Source organism: Taeniopygia guttata, chromosome 6, assembly GCF_048771995.1.
Source record: "Taeniopygia guttata chromosome 6, bTaeGut7.mat, whole genome shotgun sequence".
Classification (NCBI taxonomy): domain Eukaryota; kingdom Metazoa; phylum Chordata; class Aves; order Passeriformes; family Estrildidae; genus Taeniopygia; species Taeniopygia guttata.
The window spans coordinates 21,590,074-21,606,777 of NC_133031.1; the positions used below are offsets into that span (position 1 = coordinate 21,590,074).

General features: G+C 34.2%; 1 protein-coding gene and 1 long non-coding RNA gene across 3 annotated transcripts in view; one reads left to right on the forward strand and one right to left on the reverse strand.

Annotated features, from left to right (window-relative positions):
* Window positions 1–16,704, forward strand: part of IDE (insulin degrading enzyme) — a 54,577-nt gene that overhangs the window by 17,574 nt on the left and 20,299 nt on the right. For both annotated transcript variants that reach the window (XM_030276115.4, XM_030276117.4), the window contains exons 10-15: window positions 1,281–1,361; window positions 3,360–3,463; window positions 9,791–9,893; window positions 10,875–10,997; window positions 11,626–11,708; window positions 15,753–15,897. In XM_030276115.4, coding sequence (XP_030131975.4) covers window positions 1,281–1,361; window positions 3,360–3,463; window positions 9,791–9,893; window positions 10,875–10,997; window positions 11,626–11,708; window positions 15,753–15,897 — 639 coding nt within the window. The remainder of the gene's footprint in view (window positions 1–1,280; window positions 1,362–3,359; window positions 3,464–9,790; window positions 9,894–10,874; window positions 10,998–11,625; window positions 11,709–15,752; window positions 15,898–16,704) is intronic.
* LOC140684446 (uncharacterized) lies at window positions 276–7,397 on the reverse strand. Its single transcript, XR_012056719.1, has 2 exons — window positions 7,306–7,397; window positions 276–5,287 (listed from the first exon to the last, which is right to left on the reverse strand). It is a non-coding gene; the product is annotated as an uncharacterized lncRNA (long non-coding RNA).

Below are 16,704 nucleotides of genomic sequence, written 5' to 3' on the forward strand. Positions count from 1 at the left end.
GTAACATGGAACTGGAAGTTGAAATGGTTGCTATTCTATCCCTCCCTTATTTCTTGTGTCAAATTGTATAGTTGAAATTGTAAAGGCAATAGGACATTTCAAAAATTTGAGAGGAACAAACAGCAGATTCAAAGTCAACAAAAGGCTTTTCATAAAGTACTTTGGCAGTACATGTCAGTCTTTGCTGAACTGTTCATGCTTCTTACAAGTCTGGATACTTCTGTGTGCACAGAGCAAAAATGTAGTGTCCTATTAGATAGCACCACTGTTCTCAGTGTCAGTGTGAAACAAACCCAGTTTTATTTTTATATATATTTATAGTCTCATTGGTTCAGCACATATGTTTGGGTAAGGATTTCTTTTCCCATCTCAGCTTTGTTTGATCCAAACTGTTGAGTCTCTCTGAAAATAGAAATTATGCAGCTGGATTAGCTTTGTTTCATACACTTGGACGCTATATACCTCTGAAAGTAGTCTCAGGTCTTATGCTCTGTTAAAAGTCCCAATGGATTTGTTTCACTGACAGAGTAAGCAAATACAAAGTTTGGAAAAGGTAGTTCTATCCTTCTGTCTCATCCCTGTGCCTTTCCCTTCCTTTGCTTCTCTCAGTCCCAGAACTCCTGAGGCTCTGGGGCGAGTCAGAGCTGGCAAACCTTTGAAAAGAGCCTTTGAGTTTACTTTCAGCTGAATTGTCGAGTTACTTAGTCTCTCTGCATGGTTTCATGGAAGGATGGACTGTCCTTTTCACTGGCTTTAAAGTCTTAGATCTCTAATTCACCCTTGCCATTATATCCTAAGAATTATGTGTTCTATTTCTGTGGCTGAGACAGCAAAAAAACCCACACTTTTTCTGTCTCTAAACTTACTCTTGGCTGACTGAACAAAAGGAAGAGAAAGGGAAGAGAGAGAGAGAGGCTTCAGTTCATTAATATATGACAAACATTGCACTGGAACACTGTGTACTGGTTGGATCAGAGTTGGTGTGTTTTCAAATTATCAGGAAATTTAAAAATATGAGAGATGAAGCAGATATCTTAGTATGAAAAGGACTTACAAGACTTGTGTAATATTTCACATTATGAGACTATCACAAATTGCTTGTAAGTTTGATGCAACTTGAATATTACTGAAAACTTATGTTAGATACTTGTCTGCTATTGCAGGGAGACAGCAAAAGTACTTCCTGTTCTTTCATTATAAAAAGGAATTATGTAGCCAGTAATTATTCTTAAAATAGCCTTTAATATATGATCTTTAATCATTCATACATTATTTTCTAGGATCTAAATGCTGTGGCTTTCAGATTTAAAGATAAGGAGCGACCACGAGGTTACACATCAAAGCTTGGAGGAATGTTGCATGTAAGTGGAGGGGGTTGTTTTTGTTTGGTTGCTGTTTTTTCTAATAATAATTTAAGCAGTGTGTTTGATTATGTACTTAATAAATACAGACATCTGTGGAGGTCCTTTGCACTTCTTGTGTGGTGCATAGGCCTTTGTTTTGGCAGTCAATAAGTCACAATCTGTTCACTCTACCAATTTATACTTCTGTACTTGGTAGAACTGATTATACAGTAACAGGAGGTGCTATTTGATCTGTTTCAGTGTTTCTAAAGACATATGTACTTTGCCATTGCATTTGCCTGGTAGCTAAATGTTCTCTAGGGAAATATTAGACAAAGAATATTTTATCATAGATGCTGTTCCTTAGTTCACAGTGTTGAAATACTGCAGTAAGCAGAAATGTTTGTATTAAGATTGCAAATTACAAATGCTTGACTTCACAGATGTGATTGCATATTGGTACTGCAAGAATCATGTAGTTTTTACTTGGTCTTTACTTCTTGCAAAATTCCCTCATTTTGTGGTAGTGGACGATTTAGGGGGTTTGAGGTATTTTTTGTCTAGTGAAATTACGCAACTTTTATTCAGTGCAGCCATTCTTCATTGCATAGCTAATGTCTGCATCTATTCAGAGAAATTTTTGGTTTCTTTGCAGGAATTACTGTTACTGGTTGTAGACCTTTAATTTGTAAAGTCTAAAATAATGATGTTTAATTTTCAGATTTTCTTTCTGTGTTCTAAAAAGAATTAGACTTGGCTCAAAACATGTAAATGGATATTTAAAGAGCTCCTGCATGGCATGCTGTCTCTTGCTTCTGTTCTGTCCAATGCCTAAAATCTCTAACAAATGGACTTCTGACTTCTGAAACAGTCTTTCAGTATTTGTTGGATTATTTCCGATTACAATTGCTGTCTCCAAAAATCAGGCCAGGAAGTTGCCAGCAGTGTTCCAAAGAGCAGGGTATTGAATCAGGACTATTTGTTTTTAAACTGTCTTTCCTTTGCTTTGCTTTGCAGTGTGAATGGTAATTTTTGTTCTGGTTTAGTAGTTGAATAACTATCAAATTCTGAATCTTCAGCATTCACACTTGCATTTTTAATAACACAGGTTTGGTTCATTGTCCTTGATCTCCACCCCCCCACTACCCTTTCTCTTTTCCAGAATCCTTTTTGTGACTTACTCTCTGTTCTGGAAGTCATTACACTGTAATTTTTTATATAATATATAGAATTCAGAAAGCCATTTAATATTAATACTGGTTGAAAAAAATACACTGGTATGGCAAAGTGCCAGAACTCAGCATTTATCACCTGGTAATTTTCCCTTGGTAAACAGGTGTTTATCGAGAAAATTTTCCTGTCGACCACATTAATAATTTTCAGATGAGTTTTAGCTTTTTTTTCTTCTTAAGTTGCCATGTACTTTAAGAGATTTTCAGTTTGACCTAAATAAAAAATGTTAGAATTAAATGTGTAAATTTTTATTACACTTTTAGATATTGAAATATAATTTGCTTTAAATTATTGTAAATAAGAATTGAACTGTTGGAGAGTCCTAAAAACACCTAGTTTTTTTGTTTCTTTGTTATATTTTGCTTGTTTATGTTTTGTTTTCCCCAAATGCACTCTTGTGAGTACTTGGTTTTCTTTTATGTTTAGAAATATCCTGCAGGGGTCAGCATTTACCTTGTTATTTTTACTTTAATCAAAATAATATTTAAAGGTGGGTGACTTTTATATTGAGACATTAAATATCCTAAAAGAGAAGAATAAATATAAATTATGTAAAATTGCCTAATACTTGAGAACTATGATTGCGCAGTTAGAATGCTACTCCGTCTTGTTTTGTTTTGAGGGAGATGTTAAAACATCCTACACATTCCTAATTTGAAATTACCAACGTAATACAACTTTAGTGACTAAAAGTGTTTGCTTTTGTTTCCTCTACTGAACCATAGCTTTTTCATGCTTAGTTTTGTTAAATTCGTCTACATATTCCTCTACTTTGTTTTTTAGTATTATCCTATAGAAGAAGTATTGGCTGCTGAATATTTGCTTGAAGAATTCAGGCCTGATTTAATAGAGATGGTACTGGATAAATTGAGACCAGAAAATGTTCGGTAAGTTAAACTGTATTTTAACGCAAACATCATAAGAAAGCAGATGAATTCATGGAAACACAAAATCTTAAGTGTCTCTTACAGCTCCAAAGTAAATGTGATTGAAAAATCTTCATTATGTTTCTTTATATGAGAAGGTCTTAGATATATGTTCATTTATTTTCAAAGCTTGATGTATTTCAAATAATTATTGGATACAGTCAGATAAACTTGAATTATGAACTGTATTTACAAATGTCATGTGGTTCTGGTGTTTCTGGGGATATGCAAGTAATGATAGAATAAATGGAGTTGGCTATGTCAGCAACAGTAGTTGCCATAGTAATTAATGCCCTTTCAAGAAGGACCTGTGTCTTTGTGTGTGGGTGTGCATCTGTGTGTAATGTGTGTAGGATACTTCAACTGAAGCTTGACTATGTCCAAAGATCATATTTTGAACAAACAATGCTTTAATGAAACTCTCCAGTTCTCTTTCCCAAAGTATTTCATACTTCTCTGTTTTGAATGTATTTTCATCTTACTCTACCACCCAAGTTCTTGAAAATTTGATACCTCTAGCATATAAGCACTGTTTTTAGTAATTAACATAGAGAACATTTAATTACTTGCTTTCTGTAGAAAACTTAACCAAATTCCACATGAATGTGAACTTCTAATTTGTTTTAGAATTGCTTAGAAGCAATAGGTAAACCTGAGCAGGTGCTGATTTAGTGAAGAAGCTGCAGGTGTTAATGAGATCTGATGTTTATTATAGCTTCACATAGCTTTGAAGTGTAGCTCTTAACATTGCAAGAAAATAGTCAATATTATCTGATTCATAATGTAAATTTGGTATTTGTTACTACCTAGAGGACTTCCAAAGCATCTTCTTACTTAAACACTGAAAAATTGCTGGAGGAAATTAGTACAGGTCCACACATTGATCGATTCTTTAGTTTGTCAGATTCTGTTGCATGCTACAGACCACTCACCACTTTTCTGTGTTACTTCTGTTGCTGGCTGTGCCAGTCTTTTGACATTCTTTCCTGCTGTCAGTACTTCAGCATAAGATAGCCATAATGAATATAGTTCAAAAGCTGTTAGTGTGAGAAAGGAAAGTGTAGAGAATACCAGTAGAGGGAGAAAAGTCAATGGAATGTGGCCAGAAGCATAAGAATAGTGGCAATGGTGTTTAGAAGAATGTAGTGTGTTTTTTTCAGTGACAGAGCAAACATCTATTTCACAATGTTCTTTTGCTGTAGGTAATGCAGGCCCATATCTGCACTTTGCAGTTCTGCATTCCTCTTTGTCCATTGCTGAAATAAAAGGGGCTTGGACAAGAAGAGCACAAGATGAGTAAGAATCTAATTAGAGAGAAAAAAGTAATTCTAAAAAGATGCAGAATTTAGGTGGAGCATAACTTGAAAACATTAGTAAGCAGAGAAGATAACAGCTTACCATGGTATGTATCTTCCTATAGTAGTTTTGTAGGGTTACATCAGTCTTCTCCCATTTGAGGAAGTGACTTGTGGTAAATGGACATTTTCTCCACAATTTTAAATAAAAATTAGATTTTTTTTTCAAGATGGAGTATATCTAGAAAAAATATGAACTGAAGATGAACTTTAGTATATGAAGCAACTAATAATAGTTTGATGCTTCAGGTAATGGAGATAGGTGTTTCAGAATTGGTCACTGGTCAGTAACTTCTGTGGGTCTCTGTAATTAGGGGCTTCAAATGTCATGTGTCTTACCTTGATTTCTTCTAGCTGGTGCTCTTTGGTGCTGAATGTTATGTTTAATCTTTCTTCAGGACTTACTATATTGTCTCTTCACTTTACCTGACTTAAGAAATAGATGTTGTTTAATAGATGAAGAAAAGTGTAATTTTAAAATCTTATATAAAAAAGGTGCTAAATATTGGGAGAAAAGAAGGACTTTCAGAACTGGAATAAACCTGTTTTTATGGCCTCTTCAGTTAACTGTTAAAGACTATGTATTGTCATTGTTGCAGTGATTTTAGTAGGGCTTAAAGATAATAAATACAAGTGGGTTACTTCTCTGAAGTTTAAATGCCCACAGCTCTGCTGACAGCTGTCCCACTAAGGCTTAAATATAAATACGTACAAACTAGAGACTGTCCAGAGACTGATTAAATGCAGTTCTAGCAGCTAAATTCAGCAGAGCAGTGCAATTCTAACACGGATGGCATGAGGCCTGCAGGAGGTCTCTAATGATGCAGCAGCAGGCATGCTCTGAGTTTGAGTGGTGTATGGTCAGTCATGGTAACTTGTGTTGCTTATTGTGTGTGGACTAAGACTGTGTTGGTTTGTATTTGCCACAAGAGCTGTACATTCACATCTTAGTTGTCTCCATGTTCAGACTATTTGTATTTTCAAGAAATGCAGAACATCAGCCCAAATTTAGGATTCCCAAGTGTCAGGTTGCTTTTCCCTGCTGCCCTAGATGATGCATTTTTTTTCAGTGTAGACTAAAAAGTTATGGTTATGCTTCTGTGTAGCTTCTGTAATAGTACTGGAAGCTGATTTTTGTTGGATTTAAAAGTATAAGTCAATTTCAGTGGGAATTAAATTTTTTTTGGGCATCAGATGTTTAAAGTTCTGAGCTAATTAGACTTTCCTACTTCCATTTGACCGAAAGAAAATACTGACTTGTATATAGTACCGTATTCGTTTTAGATATATTTTAAGCACTTAACCTGTGAAATTAGAAGTAGAATGAAATGCACTGCAATTTAAAAAAATCTTTAACTTAAGATCCTTTGAAGTATAGTATAATATAACAGGGAATATAATTTCATAGTATCTTACTTTTAAATTGCTGCCAAGATACATTATTTTGGGTAAGGGGAAATTTACTTAAGTATTACAAAAGTGATTTCATTGTACATTATGAAGATTCAAAAAACTACTGTGCATTTTGTTTTTAGTGGGCTCTCTTAAAAGAGAGTTGAGATTACAGATGTTATTAAAAGGGTCCCTTTGTGATACACTTCTTTAAAAGTTACATCTCTATCTATATAAATATAATGAATTACCAATTCAGTAGCTTGCTCCCTTCTTTTGTCTTTTTTGAGCAATTTTATATGCTTATATAAAAACTTGAGCACATCTGCTTTCAATATCTGTATTGTTTGGTTATCTACCATTTACTGATACATATGCTCATGTTTACCTTTCTCTTCTCCCTTTTTATGAAAGAATTATTATGTGCCACATCCTAACTTTGCCTGTTGTTTGGCATTGTTTTCCTGTTTTTATTGGGTTTTTTTTCTTTTTATGTCTTGCATACATTCTGTCTTGAGGTGCTTTAGCTGGCACTGATTTGAATTTTTTCTTCGTATTGTGGTCTTATCTATAATTTCTTTTTCATTCACCTATATTAATGACCTCTTGGCATAGCTATATTGTAGTAACTGCATTCAGTGTATTTTTCAAAAGTATAGATTTTCAACTATTATTTTCTTAACAAACTTTGAGTTTAAAAAGTATGAAAAAAAATCATACTCACAGATGGTATGCATATAAGTATGCATGGGCTTGCATTTGACTGACCCATAACAGAAAGTATTCATATTCTCCTCCCACCTCCACATACTACTTGTTGCATTTAGTGCCTTAATTTCCCCAAGAGAGGAACTTTAAAATGTAAGTATTATTTTTACTTGTTCCAACTGTATTGGGTTTTACCAGCCATCTGTGAAGATAAGGGAATAGACTTGGCATGTGTCTTGGCATCTTAGCTGAAAAATGTAATTTTCCTATCATTTCCAAGGCATTTTTTTCCCTTCAACATCTGCAGAATAAATGCTCTTATTAAAATTTAAGAAGATAGTGACTCACCATATTAAGCAGCTAAAGAACATTTTCTCCTGGGTAGTGAGTGGGTTTTTTTCTCTCTATTGATAGCAGAAGTGCAGCACTAGTACTGTCCTAGAGGGAAGAAAAACAAAATGAAAGCCAAAAGTGTTAATAGAGAAATATCTAATTACTGGAATTTCACAGATTCTGAGCAAAGTTATCTCAGTGCAGTTGGTGATGCTCACCCTGAGGTAAACATGTTAGAAATGTATCTGATTGTTTTTAATTGCATTGGCTCTGAGCATCCATTTTGAAATTCACAATTTGCTCACTTATTTCTCCCCACAAATCCTTGGTAGCAACTTAGTGTTACTGAACACTAAGAAATAACTTGTGCTTCTGCAGTGATCAGAGTGCTGCACCCCAGCAGCAGCTCTGGGTGTGGTTTCCCCTTACTCTGGTCTCTGAGGGGATTTATATGTGAGGGCCTTTGAGTACATGTGTTGCCTCACATCAGTTTTACTGATGGTTGTGATTGAACTTATGAACAAATGCAGGCTCTTCTTTTTCTCTCAGTCATGTTGTGTTATGTATTTGAATGAGAGAAAAGTAATTTCTCCCATTGTTTGACAGTATCATAATTTGGAAGACAAAGTTTAAATTAGGTTAAAAAAAATCAATCTTTTATAAGAATAGATTTGCTTTGAGACATTTGTTACTTATGTCACCAATACTGACTTATATATTCTAAGTCTATTACTTTTCCACCTTTTAAACCTTGAGTTTCATTATGTAAATCTGGATTATAATAATTGATAATATTTTGTGGAAGTACATTCATTTTACAGCACACATACACTTCCCAAGTAACACTGTCCTGTGGCTTTCTCACCTGTAGCTTCAATTTAGATTTCAAGAGGGTGAAAAACAGAATAGTATTTAGTAAATATATATCACATTCTAGAAACTGAGAGTGTTTCTGAGATTGAGTACTACAGTTTGCATGTACAGAAATGTATATAAAGAAGAAAATACATTTATTGTTTGTTGTGTTCCATATCCATGGATGGCTCAAGCCTGAATATACTTAAACAGGTCCTACTGAAGATTGCCCATCTTGGTTTCCCAGTGCATTTACACACTGGCTGAACGTTCATAATGCTATACAGCACAACAGGGAAATGAAAAGCAAAATTACATAATTGGTGACTTTAGAGATGGATTACAATCTATTGAAATACCTGCATGGCATAGTATTTCTACCTACTGTGCTTTTCTTCCCCTGTTTTTGTGTCCTAGTCTTCATTCCTGTTGGTCTTTAGTTGTAATTCTTGGGCAGACAAAACGCCTTTTGATTTGTTTCTGTTGTTGCGGGTATGTTTCTTACAACTCAAAATGTCAGTAATCATTCCAATAGTGATTTGGGATAAAGGGAAGACAGGAGGATCTGTTGAAACAGAGCTGCTTGAAGAATTACAATGTTGGTTTCCACGATTTTGTTTTCTGTACAGTGAGCAGACAATTATTTTTAGCTCTTGAATTTTAGTATGCTCCTGTAGGAAATGTTTGGGTGCTTGGATTGTTACTACTGCTTGAGTGTCAGTATGTTGGAGAAGGGTAGGAGGAGGAAATGGTGAATAACAGAGATATTCTAACAGTGTAGTCTAGCATTAAACATCTTTGTCTTGCTGCTCTAGCTATATGCTTATTGGAATTTTATTAGGATAATTTTCTCACTTACGACTCTTACTTGTTCTTTTTATTAATTTACTGCACAAAAAGATTTGGTAGGTAGGTTGCTCTGAAATTCTATGAGACTTTATAATTTTTGTAGTCTCTTAGCAACTTTGTACCTGTGTTGTGGTTTAACCCCAGCCAGCAGCCAAGTCCCGCACAGCCACTTGCTCACCCAGCTACCAGTTATGAGTTTGTAATTTTCTTTATTTTGGATTTCTTATTTTTTAGGTGTGTTCTTTAGTTCAGTCAGCACCTGGATGATGCTCTTAGTCACATGGTTTAGTTTTAGGTAGTCCTGCAAGAAGCAGGGAGTTAAACATGAGATGATCCTTATGAATCCCTTTCAATGTGAGGTTATCTATGATGCTATGACACTAGGACTGGCATAAAATTTCTATAATCAGTATTTTCACATATTTGGATGTTCATATAGGTGGTATAGAAAATGTAATCACTTCATCAATTTTCTAGAAGACTACAGGAACTGCTTTGTTTTCTGGAACAACAACAGAATCTTAAAAATAGAAATTGCATGCAACACTACTGATGTGTAACCCCAGGTTGTAACACTTCAGAAAAACAGTGAAATTCAATGACTGTGGTAACCTGATTTCATGGTTAACCTTAGCTTGTAATTCAGTATACTTACACTTGCTCTTCTACCCTGTAATTGCCTATGGACTGTTTGCAGAAATAAAGGTGTTCTGGTGATGGAGCAGAAACAGTACTTGGAATAATGTCTCAGTCTTTTCTCAGACACATTCATGCCAAGGTGTCTCTTTGTTTTCAGAGTTGCAATAGTTTCCAAGTCTTTTGAAGGAAAAACTGATCGAACGGAAGAGTGGTATGGAACACAGTACAAGCAAGAAGCAATTTCTGATGAAGTTATTAAGGCATGTTAAAATTTGTAACATTCTAATATCTTCTAATGAAAAGTCAGTGGTAAATTCTTTGTCCAGTTTTCCATATAATTGAAGGGGTAACTTAAATGCACTGCTTTTCATAGCATGAAAATCATATGGTGAGTCTGTTTAATGTTGAAGGAAGTAAGAATGTTATATTTGTCTTTAGATTTCAAATATTTATTATATAGGAGGGATATATTTTAATGGTTATAAACCATGTTAAGTGCAGGGAATGTTACACTGTTTTTTTCTGTAGAAATCCCTAATATCCAGTGGCTGAGTAAAAATGTAAGCATCAACTTTTAAAAACTTAGAAGTATTTATGATCTGTTAATGAACTGATCAGTACTTAAAAAAGGAATTTTTAAAAACTGTTCTATGTAACTGTTTCTGAAGTTGATTTTTGCAACATAGGAAGCAAGTATGTTTTGCCAGTTAAATGAGATTGTAAAAATCAAAACTCAAAAAAAATGAGATGGGAAAATCTTTGTTGAAACTTGTTAATGTTCTGATCTTCTAAAAAGAGATGACTGTAAAATTTACCTTAGAGCTGAATTGGACCTTCTGGGTGTGCTCTGAACAGGCATTGCATAGGATCACTTCCTTGAGCTTGACCATATCTATGTTTTTGATTAGAATTCTTGGTTAAGTGTTTAGTTTAATATCTTCATTTATGGTTCACAGTAACAGAAAATATAAGATATAAACCCATTTTCCTCTCTACTGTAAACTTTTAAAAATTACTTTTCTGTCATCCTCCTTCTAAGAGCAATTCATCCTGCTGATAGCCTACTCCCAACTTTTTTTTCCCAGCTATTTCTCTCTTTCCCTGTTATCTTGATAATATTTACACCAAAGGTACTGGAATACATTTTAAAATCTTTTCGTTTAGTGTAAAATAAATAAGCCCATATATGCTTTAATTAAGCAGAAATTGTCATAGCTTCATTGTTTCTCCTATTGATCTAGAAATGGCAAAATGCTGACCTGAATGGGAAATTCAAGCTTCCAATGAAGAACGAATTTATTCCTTCAAACTTTGAGATTTTGCCATTGGAAAAAGATGCAACACAGTACCCTGCCCTTGTTAAGGTAAACTGTCTATATTTGTCCTGTTTACTGCCTAACATTCTGGGAAGTTAGAATTTAATTCCTCTTTTTTTTTAAAAATACAGATAATCTCATATTCCAAAGTATAGAAAACAAAAAAAGTACAAAACTTGAATATTTTGCTACAAAGATAGTAGAAAGTTCATTCTTGCTGAACTTTGGACTGTGACAATTTGTGTTCCTAGGAAAGTGAATCTAGATACAGCTTGAACTCTCTCTCCCCTTTTGAAAGTGTGTCAAAAATTGATAAAAATAGCAATAGAGCTGTTTATTCAGCAGAAGGGTCACTGCTGCTCTTACATTTTTTTGACCAATGTTGAGTCAGTTGAGGGTGTGGGGAAGGCTATTGTTTTGTAACTGTGTACAGAAAATGCCTGTGATTGCATGGAAAAAGGAGAGAAGTGTCATTTAGTGATCTCAAAATACAGTGAATATATATTCAATATATTGAATATATCTGTATTCACTGTATATATTGAATATAGCAATTCAAGCAATTTGAATTTAAGGGGATAATTCAAACTGTTGATTTGAAGTGGTGAAGAGACTTGTTTTAAAGTAGTGGCATTAAAAGTCAGATGACTTAACAAAACCTCTTTTCTTGACACAGGACACTGCTATGAGCAAACTATGGTTCAAGCAAGATGACAAATTTTTTTTGCCAAAAGCTTGTCTCAACTTTGAATTTTTCAGGTATGCAATGTTAAGTATATCACATGAAGTTGTCTCCAAAAGTTTCTTGTTCTTTGGAATCTGTATTTGTGCAGCAAACACTTTCTTGTATGTGTTGACACTTCAGAATCTTTGTCCTTACTTTGAATATGTAATAAGGCTTAGATGCAGGAAGGCACATCTATGATATGCAGTATTTGAGTAGCAAGACATTTTATGTGCTCCTTCTATATTAAAAGGAAAAGTTTACCTAAAAATACTTTTAAACCAAATTTTTTTGTGTATTTTATTTGTTATACTTGAAATATACCTGCCAATAGACCCCGCTACATATTGCAATATTCCTCTTTAAAAACAGTTGTGTATTTTAAAATTAATTACTAAATCATGGCTATTTTAACATGTGTTTTCTTATTGAAATGCTATTCTTATAATAGCTTCAGGCTCAAATTATATTTTCATTTGCATAATGCAAATCAGTTTAAAAAGTGCTTAACATTTTGGGGTTTTACTTAACTGACACCCATAATGGATTGTACTTTTTTTTTGGAAGAGCATTGTCTATATTACCAATTACTGTTTGATTCTGACCTCTTGATGTATGATAAATTGATGTAATGTTAATTCTGCTCTTGCATGACTTTCATCATAGGAAGATAATCTTTTTAAGTGAACATGACAGTGATGGGCTTTCTTAATGTACATTTCAAGAAATAAATTTCTAACTTTTGAATTAAAAAATATACCGCTGTTTTTAAAGTGCAGCTGTTTCTGTGTTGAGCTACTGAAAGCTAGAAAAAATTCAGGGACTCTCTTGCCTAATTAAGTTATTTGGTGATATTGCTGGAAGGGCTGTTGTGGGGGCTCCCATAGATGCCCCCATTATTCTTGTTTTGAGAGACTACTTGAAATTTTTCTTGCAGGATATTTTACAGAGGTTTTTTCAGTGTGTATCATGTCTTGGTACTGGTTTTCATAGTAATTGGGGAAAATAGCTTGCCTGGGCATTTTCTCTTTTTGCTTTTTCAAACCACAGGCCAGATGTTACAACTGTTTCAACTTCCAAGTGTCAGAAAATGGAGGATCAAAATGGGAACTCCCCATCTCTTATTCAAATAACAGCAACTGCAGTGCTTTGCCTTCTTTTTAATTCTTGGTGACTTTCCCTCGTGCTATGTTTGGCCAAAATCCAAAACAGGATTTTACTGATGGACACTGAGTTTACAGTTGTGGTGTTTTTTTTAAATCCATTCCCGTCAACTATAGTGAATTATAATATCTAATAATCTGTGAATGAATAAAAGATAATAATTGGGTTTATGTAAAGCACACAAAGGTATAAGTGTATGTAATACACAAAATTTCTTAGAATCATTTGTGTTGGAAGTGACCTTTAAAGGTCTAGTCCAGCCCTCCTGCAGCGAGCAAGGATATCTTATCTAGACCTGTGGAGATGGTATTTCCCACTTAGCTTTGTGCTTTCGTCTGAGTGAGCTCTTATAAAAAGCCAGAGTTACTTGAGCTTTGCTGACCATTGTAGTGGAATGATTTGCCTCTTTCCTTCTAGGAACAGTTCCAGATGAGAGCTGGGTTTTTTTCTTAGGGTTGGGAGCAAGGGTTCTTCCCTTTCCCTTAAAAATGAGATGGTAACTGTACGTGAGCAGGAGCAAGGAGATTTTGACAATATTGGGTGCATCACCTCTAAAAGATGTTGTAAGCAGGTTTGTCTAGTTTTGATACTTTAAGTTCATGGAGAATCTGTCTCTATGTGATCATGCTGATGGTCATTGAAGGAAATAGTGAAATGTAAAGTGTTTATTCATGAGACTTGATGGAATCACTCATATCTCATTGGACCAAGTTAGCTGGTGAATAAAGCCACCTTTATGACATAGGTTTTCATAAAAAGTCTAAGCCTCAGTTCTAGATCAGAATATGAAGTCTGTGCTGCCTTGTAGTAGATTACAAGAGTTTGTTTAGGCCTACAGACTGCTTTGATATGATAAAAAAAACTAGGAGGATTTTTTCTGCCTGCAGCCCTGATCAACATGAAGCAAAGAAAGAATCCCAGTCCAGATGTTGCAGCAGTAATTGCTGTGTAAATAAATTAAGAGGAGGTTGATGAAGTTGGTTTCTCCCATAAATATACAGATTGCACAATACGTGTATGAACCTCTTGGAATCACCTTGTTCCAAAACTGAAAATCCTTACAGGAGTCTTTGTGTTAAAGAAACATCGCAGTAAAAACATCTGACTTACTGCCCAGCCTGAAAGAGGATGATAAGTTTTTGCATTTGTATGAATTGCAACTTAAGAACTTAAAAAGTGTTCTTTTTTAAAAGGAAGTAACACAACCATGTAATGTGGTGATGCTTTGAAAATTCTTTCAAAGGTAGTTAGCAACTCAGCACTTCAGTGTTGATTCCAGATATGTCACAGCTGTTTGAAAGGGGAAAGGACTAGACTTCGTTTTTTTTTTTATAATGCACCATTAGTGATTGAGTTGTTCTACTTCTTTTAGTCTAGTAAAAAATGGGTAAACTAGAAATAAGCATTTGTTTACAAAACTGTCAATAATAGGAAGCAGCTCCCAGAGCAGTGTTGTAATAATTGTTTTCTGTTATTTTTCACTGGAGGATTAATGATCTAGTAGTTGTGATTTTTTTCAAAATCCCCAGTTGGCCTTTGCCAGCTAAGCGCGAATACAGAATTTAAACTGATACAGACATAGTAATCACTCAAACTCATTAAATCTGTATTCTAGTATCAAAAAGGGAAATAATATAATGAGTCTGAAGGAAGGTTTATAGGATTGACCTACATCTTGCTTTGAATTTGGTCTTAATTAAAAAATTTGGTAGTAATTGGATTTATATCATTTGGCATATTGAAATTGCTCAGTTTTTGAAATTGCTCAGGAAATTCTCATTGTAGAGAAAAATGCAAATACCAGTTATTTTGTCTTTGTTTAATTTGGGCTAAGATTTCAGACTATAGCAGACTCTGCTTCTCAAATATATATATTTGAAATTATTCACTTAGTTTGTTAAAATATCTTCCTGTACTTCCTTTTCTTAATCTTAAAGGAAGGACAAGTTAAAAGCTACAAGGAACCTTCTTAAAAATACCTTTGCCATGTGTTTTAGTTACCAGTTTGTGCATTGTGGTCTTGTTTTACTACAGTAGTGTTGATATACACAGTGAAATACACTGCTGTATAGGTGTAAACATATAATAGCCTGTAATAGCCTGAATATATGACTGCTTAAGGAAAAAGTCAGCTTCGAATCGTAAGCCATATCCTGTCAGTAAATACTTAAGGTACTGGTGATCATTTTTGTGACATTGATAATGAATTTACATGCACTTCAGAGATTTTAGCAATACATACAGTACAAATAACTTGTCTTCTCAAATCTTTGAAACAGACAGGTGTTTAGCACTTAGCACAATTGAAGCATGACTTGAATCTTTGAGTTGCATTTCTCTTTTTGAGAAATTTACAGCAGTGCTGTATGTGATCATGTGCTCCTAATGGATCAGTAGATTTTGGAGAGTTGTTGCCATTAAAAAAAATAACAGTAGTAAGAAAATGGATACACCAGACTTCTCTCCTGAGCTGACTTTGGCATGTACTGCATATTGTCATACCAAAAATTGTTGATCTCCTAATTGTAGTAATAGAACGTGATAGTATATGAGTATTAATTAATTAATGTTCAGTACATGGACTTTCATTTTGGTCTGTTAAATTATGTTGGTATATTTAGTTTATTTTACTCCTGATGAATTCTTACTGTGCAGCCAAGTAAATAAAACATGTCTTGATTTATGAGCATAAATGGACTACGTCTTGAGTGTATTTACTCATCAAACCATATGCAAGCTAAGTAACTCTTCTCAGATGTGTTCATATTTGGCTTTGAAATAGGAGTCCTTCAGAATGGGATCCATCAGCAGAAACACACAGAAAATACTGTTTCCTTCAGATCAAACTTAAAAGGCCAAAAGAAATAGAGAAATAATTTTAAACTGCATATTTTACTTTCAACGTTTTCTTCCAGCCCATTTGCTTACGTGGATCCCTTGCATTGTAACATGGCCTATTTGTACCTTGAACTACTCAAAGACTCCCTCAACGAGTATGCATATGCAGCAGAACTAGCTGGCTTGAACTATGATCTCCAAAATACCATCTATGGGATGTATGTAAGTACCCAAGTCAAGGAAGAGCTTAGAGCCTTAAAACTACTTCCACTCATCAACATTTTTATATTGATTTGATGGAAGGACTTTTAAATAAAAAAATAAAGGCTGTTAGTCCTTTTGATCTTGGTTATTAGCTATTCTTTCTTTGATTTGAATTTTAAGTTGAATTTTTTTAAAAGTCTTCAAGAGTCTTTTAGTTCACATTAAACAAATTTTCTTCTTTATTTCTATATCATTCATGAAATTAATTAGTTTGTAAGATTTCTTCCTCCATTAAAAAAAATGAGAACCCTAATCCAAGCTTATATATTACTTGGTCAGATATCTACTAAAAACTTTCTGACTGATGGGGTAAAAGACCCCCTTTTCATGCTATTAAATAAATAGTATACTTCTGCTTTCCTGTTCAAGAACTACTGATCATGAGGCTGCATATACATACTCTTCAGTCATGTTTCTTCATCCATTACCTTGTCACTGCCTGAGGTATCAAAGCATTTCTTTTGTTTTTCTTTTTGTTAGTCGCTACATTTATGCTGATCCTCTCCATTGCAACATGACATACCTGTTTATCAGGTTATTGAAGGATGATTTAAAAGAGTATACATATGCAGCACGCCTCTCAGGTTTGGTCTATGGCATTGCATCAGGAATGAATGCAATACTTGTAAGTAAGAAAAGAACACAGGAGGAAATGAAACAGCTTGGGAGTTGTTGAGCTTGGAGAAAACCTTTGACTTCTGCATTTCTAAAGGAGATGGTTAATGTTTTTTTTTTCCTTGCATATATCTCATGAATTAAAGGCAA